Below are 9411 nucleotides of genomic sequence, written 5' to 3'. Positions count from 1 at the left end.
CTACCAATTTAGTTTGTTTTATGTTTGTTTCAAGAAATTAGTTTATTTTTTTTTTACACTTCCTCTTTTCAGCTTGAAAAAACCTGTACATGAAATTCGAAAACGACTTAAGGAATTTTTATTTACAAATTTGACTTTTGATGCCTATCATTGGGAAATCTCAATCTTCACCTGGATTCGAACCCGGACCCTCTGTTCAGAATCTAAGCGCAAGCGCTTTACCTCTAAGCCACCTCGACTCCTAAAGCAGATAAGAATACGTTTTATTTTCCTGGAATTACATTTTACTTTTACTTGTTAACTGCACACCGTTCGACTACTGCGCTGGGTCGGACACCAATCCCGCATGGACGACGACCTTTTTTTAGGTGAGCCTAATGAAGGACAGGCTAAAAGAGGTGCCCTCTTCCCAGGAGGCACTACAGAGATTAAAACAGGTGCCAATTGGCTGTCACTGGCAAAGTGGAAAACATATTGCCTCTAAAAGAGACAGCAGAGAGCTCTAATGACGGTCGCAAAGAACACCCATGAGACAAAAAGAAGGGTCCATGCCAAAGACAGGCGAGAACAGGTGAAGAAATCTTTTTATAACCTCGACGGATCGGATAACAGTTTTGTCTGTGTAAGATGTGCCAAAATATGTAGGTTGCACCTGGGCGAAATGCTGCTCTGATCCTTAATATCGGTATCGAAGACAAAGATTTTTTCCTTGTTTCAATGAAAGTTTAATGTTACACAAATGCTGTGAACAAATTAAACAGTCTTTTATAGTTGCTTTGGCAACTCAAGTCAGCATTTGTAAACCTTAACAACTGCAGCAAGGCATCTATTCTTGAATGGCACACATGGAGTTACAAGGCAATGAAAAAGTAGAAATACTTGCCAAAGATGAATGAACAAACTAATGAAAATTCCCCTCTACCCAGAAGTAATGAAGAATATAATAATAAGCCTTGTCTTCGAGTCGATTAATGAAGAATGCAGTATTTCCCATGACTACTCAGCCCAAGCTGCGACCTACTTGTTTTGCCACACCCAGGGCAAGCATAACCATTGTGAAGAAAATAATAGAGATTAGATAAAATAAGAATTGGACCATCTCGCATTCCAATTACAAGAAAAAAGACGAGTATTACTATAAGCTATATTGACATGACCAACGCAGAATTTTTTGTCTCAGAATCGGAAACAACAGAATGAGACAACATATGTTCCGAAAGGTAAAGTCGGGAGGAACGAAACCTGCCCTTGTGGAGCATCACCAGAGAATGCTGACCATGTCCTTCAAAGCTGCATAATCTATCAAGAAGCCCGAACAAACCTCTGGCATGAAACCCTCCTATAGAACAAAAACAAACCATACGGAGAAGTGCCTGATCTGGAAGTCACTAAGCGGTAAAATATAGCATTAGTGATCTGAACTTAAAATAATATGGAAAGGCAAAGGCTTATCCTTCGGCACCAAAATCAGACTGATGCGCTCCCTGGTCATACCCACATTTTTATTTGCTTGCGAGTCTTGGACGCTGACTGTAGAGCTAGAATGGAATTGAGATGCTACAGAGGGAATCCTAGGTATCCCATTTAAAGACCGCATCACAAACCAAGAGATTAGAGACAGGGTTACTGCAGCGTTTGGACCCTATGATGACCTGCAAACTATCGTAAAAAATGCAATCTAAAAATCTATGGCATTATTACAAGTTCTACGGGGCTCGCAAAGACTTTCCCTTAGAGAACAGTACCAGGAAAAAGAAGAAGAGGCAGAAAGAGAAAGCGATGTGAGGACAATATAAAAGAATCGACGAGTCATTGATGGAGGTTTTAACTAAAGCAAAAGACAGAGAAGAATGGAGAAAGACGATAAACAAATCTTGAATGGTGCCCCAACGGTCCAACAGACTAAGGGATAGGTAAAGCTCTGAACCCTCCAATAGGAACAAATAGGAACGAAGAAGAAGAAAATAGTTGTCAGCTTGAGTTTAAATTTGTTGGTATTGACATTAGTTAAGTATAACACTACTTGTTATCAAGAAGTAATTTTATTTGTTTTCAATTCTTTTCAAGCTTATTTACATTTTTTTTAGGGTTAGGGAAAAAAAATGTCCGGTCATTCTTCCGCATCGTCCGATCTTCGTTGATTCATTGCTTCCACAATATCGAACAGTTCGCTGGTATCCCCAACTGAAGAGGTGCTGTCGCCAGGTTTGATGTAAGACTCTGTGTAGGATCTCTTATAGTCCACGTCGTCCGCTCGCTGGCGACGTTTTTTAATCAGCGTGCTGAGGATAACGGCGAGTAAGACAAGTCCGGCGAAGAAGATGACCAGCGGGACAACACTGTTGTCAGTGATCTCTGGACAAAGAAGAGAACAAAAAAAAAAAAATCAAAAAAAATATTTGTACACATTATCTAAGGGGAAGAACTCCACATTTACGACCTGCAACTCTCGAATCGTAGAAGTTATTCCCTTCTATAATGAAAAATAATTTATTACCAATAATTAATGAACTAATTAAAAAAAAGTAAAGTTCCCCTTTCAGACCTTGTGGTCTATAGGCAGATGATGTAAAGCTCATCTGTTTTAGTGGCCCACGGTTAACGAGGGTGTCATGTGGCCAGCACAACGACCAACCACCTTTACTTTTCCCCAACTAATGTCAGGTACCCATTAGAGCTGGTTGGACTCAGAGGCGCCCAAAGATGCCGAAATTAAAAATCCAAGTGTTCACCAGGATACGAACCCTGGTCCCCTTGTTCGGAAACCAAGTGCTTTACCGCTCAGCCACCGCGCCTCCAAATTGACTAATTGGATAGATTTAAAATTGATTAAGGTTATGTTAGATGCAATAAAGTTTCAACTTGATCCGAAAATGGGTGTGGGAAAAATGACGTGTACAATTATCTAAGGGGACAAAACCCCAAATATTTAGCAATATTGACGTATACTGAAAAAATAATTTGCCTTGTCCTTATAAAAAAAAATTACTTGTAAAAATTAATTGGTTATATTCGGTTCGTGTCTATGCCAATGAATTGTGCAAAATGTCTGTTTGTTTCAACCATGTTGGAGAAATAACTAGTTCAAACGTTTTACCCGACAGACAGACAATCCAACACGGTGATTTTTTAAAAGCTTTTTAAAAAACAAATATCTTCCAATCGGTTACTAAAAAAGTAGCGCCATACAACTGATTCAATCCAGGTAAAGGCATGCTCCTGTCATTACCATTAACAACATATGATTGGAATTAGGTGCTCGTAACTCAACAAGTCAGCTTTGTGCACACGGAGTTCGTTAGCCAAGGGCGGCTACCAAAGTAAGAGAAGAAAAACTCAAACCTCTGCTGCCTTGCTGCTTTTCTGCTATACCCAAACATGGGAAAGGTCTTGGGAGTTAATCTGAGGAGAAATCGGTGCACACAATGCAGAGTCAGCAAAGGAAGTTGGTCCAAAACTGTATCAACACTTTTGGATACATTACAGAGTAGAGAGGGGGGGGAACTGCTGAATGGCTGATATCATTCCGACACATATTTATGCGGAAACATCCATCTCAATTATATGAATAGAATTTATAGAATATAATTCAAGCTATGTTCCTTTCTAGAAGGTGCACACCGTCGCTTCTGTGTAACCAAAAGTTTGTATACACTCAAATTCGGATTAAGCTAAAATTTTGAGCACTTATTTCTTATATCTGAATAATCATTCCTTTTAAAAATTAACCAATCTGAAAATTCAATCCTTTTAAAAATTAACCAATCATTTAATAAACTATCGGTAATTAATTATTTTGTTTAGTATCCAACAAGTGAATTAACATTGTACTTGATCCATGTGGTGATATAATATGAAAAAGTTCCCTCAATACTTAGCTTCAGTGTCTGAAACTAACAATAGATAAAACCTTCCTTTTTCATCAGCACTTCTCTACTACAATGGTTGTTAGGCTTAATTAGAGCCCTTGAGTTTGAATCTGGGCGTTCAACTTTTCAACTACTTTTAATGCATATAAAAAGCGATCACAGTTAATTTCACCCTGATATCGCCTTCTTTCTCACCAACCCCTTTCCCGACTGACCCAGACAAGTGATAGGATCATAATGTAATGAGAAAGTTCAGCCAAAAAGCATGAAATTGACCTAAAAATTAATTCTGGTAAAATATTTCTAATCGCACATATATATTATTGTTAGTATAGATCTATTATAAATTTAATCACATGACTGATCCAAACTAATTGATACAACTACGCTTTGTTTTTCTATTTAGAAAAAGAAGTTATATATATATATATATATATATATATATATATATATATATATTGTTACGTATTTCTTAATCTTCTGGCTAGAAGTATTAGTAGGCACACAAATAAAAACACTGTAAAGAACTTGACGACTAAACTTTCAGTTTCATATAACTTTAATGACTATTAAGTCTAACAATTCGTCACTGTAACATGCAGTGTAGAAGAATGTACAATATCTGTCAGTTTACAGTTAGCTATATTTCGTTGCAATTCATCTCTTCACTTCGTTGCAATTCATCTCTTCTCAACTTGCACCGAGTCGTATTCCACAGAACAGACCAACGACACACTTCCCAGTGTCGCTCCAGGTCTCCAAAACTGAACCAAGTCGTAACAGACCAACGACACACTTCCCAGTGTCGCTCCAGGTCTCCCAAAGCTGAACCAAGTCGTATTCCAGTCTACCACATCAGAGCCGCACACGTCTTACATCGACTGTATCGACTGTAACGGCTGAAGTCCACTGTAGTTCGCTGTATAGACTTTAACGACAGTAGTCCACTCCAGTTAACTCTACCCTAGTTAACTTGCATCGAGTCGTACACATTTCTCTTCCACTAGAGCCGCACACGTCTTACATCGTCTGTATCGACTGTAACGGCTAACTCACGACTCCATACGACTGACTTTCACATTAACTTTCTGGCTTATATAGAGTCCCTAATCGCTTGTCCAAAGTTGCACAAACACGGCTAGTATCCTCTGAAATAACACGTGAGGAAACGTCATATCCTGTCTTTATTTATACACGTAGATTCCAGAAAACACTCGCTGCAGTGTCATCAAGTCGGGGTCACACGTAGTGACCTTTATCTGTCACTGTTCATTAGTAACTGTCCCCCTACTTAGATCTGTTCGTCCCCTGGAACAACACGTGTGGACACGTCACATCCTGTCTTTGTTTGTACATGTAGATTCCAGGGAACACTAGCTGCTGTGTCATCTCGCCGGGGTCATACGTTGACCTCTACCTATCACTGTTCATTTGTAACACTATATATATATATTGTTTTACAATTATATGTTTTAAAATCCAAATAATTATTTCCTGAAAGATGTGTACAAACTCTAAACCAGCAACAGCTACCACATAGATCTACAAGCAATAGAACGAATACCTTCATCACATAAAGGGCCGGTGTATCCTGTCGCGCACCCTTGCAAGCATTCCATCGTCTGTTTGTGGCACACATCTCTTATACAGTTAAAGCACTCTGAACAGGAAGAGGAAGTATCAAGTTAGTGTCGCAGTTTCAATGTGAATGTTTTGAGTGACAACGTTTTGTCTGTCACGGGTAAACTTGCTTGCTGTTATAAACAATAATTAGGACTTTCTGATCGTAATACGGAAAGAGAGTGGCAAAGTGCTTGGCCTCCGAACCAAGTGTTCCCGAGGTTCGAATCCTGATAAAGACTAGAAGTTTGTACACGTTATTTCTCCCACTTCCAATTTTATGATAAAGTTAAAACTTGCACAATTATTCATTGTTCCTTACAAAACATGAATCAATAATAACAATATTAACAACTAAATAATTAATTTGTGATAATTAATTAAATTTTGTTAATATTAAAAAAAAAGGTTTATAATTTGTACAGTATTGAGCTATATAGCATTAAATGTACATTTTTTGTTCTTAATTAATCGTATTTTTTAAAAAGTATTTTTAGCGGCACCCGAAAGGAGAAAAAACACTATTAGTTTTGTGTGGCCTGTCTGTCCGTCCGTCCCGTTTTGATCTCGTAAACTAGAAAAGATAGTGAAAATCCGACATCACAATATTTTAGACCATTCAAAGTTCTGATGCAACGGCTACTTTTTTTCTTTTCTGAAAGCGAAAAATAATTTTTTTTAAATCCCTTATGCAAGCAGTTTTTTTTTATAACAATATACCACTTCTACAATTATTCACTATTAATAGTAACAAACATTGCATGTATGGGGAAAAAGAATACCAGTATTTACATAAATAAAAATAAAAAAATATCTAAAATTACATTTGAAGCTGACGTACTCTTTTGGCAAAATTCTCCAGTAAGTCCAGCACGACATTGTAAACACGTACCAGTTAGCTTGTCACATTCATGGACATCTCCACCACAGTTTTGGTCACATTCTGGGATAGTGTATGCAAGGTAATAGTTGAATACAATATAGCGACATCAACATGTAACATTCAACGGTAGATTTTTTTTATTGGTTGCCTCTTAATGAAGCTTATAGGGATCTATGAATTGTTAATGTATTCTTGTAATTCTTCTACACTGCAAGAAGTCTTTCCAGTGAGCTTCTTCTGTTACAGTCAGGCTTATTTCTACTTAGGACAGTGCTCAAATTATACAATGTAACTGACCCGATTGTATTTAGCTTGACGTCAGAATTGTGTTATTCAATGTAATACACTATTTGTGGAATACGTCATTCTCTTCATGCAAAGTGAGCTGTTCAAGGCCAGAGAGAGAGAGAGAGAGAGAGAGAGAGAGAGAGAGAGAAAGTGAAGTCGTATTTTACAGTAAGCGGATGTATAGTAACATTAAATAAGATAAGATAAGATAATTTTTATTGATCCAATCAAATAGAAATTCAGTTTGACTACAATTGACAATTGACGTCATTAGGCTGGTTGCTTAGCTTTAGGTCCGGTGCTGCACTGATGAGACGGGTATGGCTGGTGCTGACGCTGTCTGCTGGTGGCCTGGCGTGGTGGATCCAGGCTCCGGGTGCAGTCCAACGATGTATAGCTGCAGAGCTCAGCTGCGGCTACCATTCAGTCCAGACAGTGAAGATAAGTAGAGCTGGTATCTGCATATCTGGTGCCAACAAATCTGGTATCAGCGTTAGGTTGATGAGACACTAAGTGAAGGTTGCCTATAAATAAAAGCTGCAACGACATGATGTACAAATCGGTTTTGCCATAATGATACTACTGGGACGTAGATGCCTTTCCGTGAAGGACATCGTCAGAATGAATAAACTAGTTTCATGAATAACAAAAGGGAGCTAACAAAGAAATATCGTATCCCATCAGGTTCATATTTACATCTATATTTTTATTGTTACGGTAGTTACGCTGAGGAGGTCAATTGTAGTCTAACTGGATTTCCATTTGATTGGATCAATAAAATGTGTCTTATCTAAATTACAGTTATTTAAGTAAAAAGCAGTTGATTTGTTGTAAACTTAGTTGTATTAAGTCATTACAGAGTTGAAGTAGAGATTTTAATTATTGTTCAATTATCAACCAGTTGATATTTAGTGTCAATGGAGAACCGAGTCTTTGAGATATTGTTCTTTTCAACAATCATTTAGATTAATCCAGAAATGTGCCTGTATTTCATTTATATTGTCAATAAAGGAATTATATTTCCGTGAATCTAGATTCCGAGTCTTCATTCTATCTTCCTGCAGGTCATCACAGTTATACCCATTACTCGGTTACATTTGGTAGTTAGACTTAAAGGACACATAAGGTATATCAACGTATGGTCCTGAACATTCATGTATGAATTTATTTTTTATATAGAATACATAGAAAAAAATTATAGTCGTGTGTAGAAATACTTACTGAAAGCGTATTTAATGAATTAATTAATTAATTTTAAGCTGATTATATTTTCAAAAGTATAACGGTCTGGCTATAAACTAGTAAATTCTTTTCCTTAAAGATATAAATAAGCTGTTCGATTTCAAGACTTCTAGAACAATCGTTAGATTTGAGCAGGTCCGGATTTAGACCTGATAATTCCCTAAGTTATTTCAGATGTGGGGCCCTTTTTCAATCAATCTAAGGCTATTTATAGCTTTCCACTTTCTTCAACAATATGTTTCCAGTGCTACTTCAGAATCGAAAATTATTAAATTTTTAAACAGAACGCGTCGGGCAAGGCTCGAACCGTAGCCTTTCAAAACGACAGCCCAGAGGACATTCCACACGGGTGATAGTTTTGAAAATGTACAAAAGAGAAAAAGGGGGTAGTGACCTAGTTTGCAAAAGCTTCCGAAGTATCCAGGTAGACAGCCATGAAGACACTCCCCGCTGTAGCGTTCACATGTTCCATTACCCCCGCAGTGAGAGGGACACACTGAAATTTAAGAGAAAAAATAAGAGTAAACTAAGGAAAAGAGAAGGAAAGAAAGAGAAAGAAAGAGTGAGATTGAGAAAGAAAGAGAGTGAGATTAGAGATAAAGAGGGAGATTAAGAGATAAAGATGAAGATTGAGTGATATTGAGGGAGAGACAGACAGAGAGTGAAGGGGAGAAAGAGACATAAAAACATAGACAGAGAAAGAGATGAGACATAGAAAGAGAGACAGAGAAAGAGAGAAGACAGAGAAAAAGAGACAAAAAAAGAGAGGAGACAGAAAGAGAGACAAAGAAAGAGACGAAAGAGAGAGACAGAGAAAGAGAAGAGAAATAGAAAGTGAGACAGAGAAAGAAAGGAAACATAGAAAGAGAGACAGAAAGAGAGGAGACATACAAAGTGACAGAAAAAAAGAGGAGACATAAAAAGAGAGACCGAGAAATAGAGGCAAAGAAAGAGAGGAGACAGAGAAAGAGAGACAGAGAAATAGAGACAGAGAAAGAGAAAGAGACAGAGAAAGAGAGACAGAGAAATAGAGACAGAGAAAAAAGGAGGAGACATAGAGAGACCGAGAAATAGAGGTAAAGAAAGAGAGGAGACAGAGAAAGAGAGACAGAGAAATAGAGACAGAGAAAGAGAGGAGACAGAGAAAGAGAGACCGAGAAATAGAGGCAAAGAAAGAGAGGAGACAGAGAAAGAGAGACAAAGAAAGAGATGAGACAGTGAAAGAGAGACAGAGAAAGAGAGACAGAGAAAGAGAGACAGAGAAAGAGAGACAGAGGAAGAGAGGAGACAGAGAAAGAGAGACAGAGGAAGAGAGGAGACAGAGAAATAGAGAAGACAGAGAAAGAGAGACAGAGAAAGAGAGACGTACAAAGAGAGACGTAGAAAGAGAGACACAGAAAGAGAGACAGAGGAAGAGAGGAGACAGAGAAAGAGAGACAGAGAAAGAGAGACGTACAAAGAGAGACGTAGAAAGAGAGACACAGAAAGAGAGACAGAAGGAATGAGAGA

General features: G+C 37.8%; 1 protein-coding gene across 1 annotated transcript in view; it reads right to left on the bottom strand.

Annotated features, from left to right (window-relative positions):
- Positions 1-2022: 2022 nt before the first annotated feature.
- Positions 2023-9411, bottom strand: part of LOC106061402 (multiple epidermal growth factor-like domains protein 10) — an 11641-nt gene continuing 4252 nt past the window's right edge. Inside the window, exons 3-6 of the mRNA XM_056013652.1 lie at positions 8297-8398; positions 6331-6432; positions 5434-5529; positions 2023-2355 (exon numbers count right to left, since the gene is read on the bottom strand). Of these exons, the coding sequence (XP_055869627.1) occupies positions 2111-2355; positions 5434-5529; positions 6331-6432; positions 8297-8398 (545 nt within the window). The 3' untranslated portion in view covers positions 2023-2110. The remainder of the gene's footprint in view (positions 2356-5433; positions 5530-6330; positions 6433-8296; positions 8399-9411) is intronic.

Source organism: Biomphalaria glabrata, chromosome 16 (genome assembly GCF_947242115.1).
Source record: "Biomphalaria glabrata chromosome 16, xgBioGlab47.1, whole genome shotgun sequence".
Classification (NCBI taxonomy): Eukaryota; Metazoa; Mollusca; class Gastropoda; family Planorbidae; genus Biomphalaria; species Biomphalaria glabrata.
The sequence above is the reverse complement of the archived record's forward strand: the minus strand, read 5'-3'. Positions and strand labels throughout refer to the sequence as shown.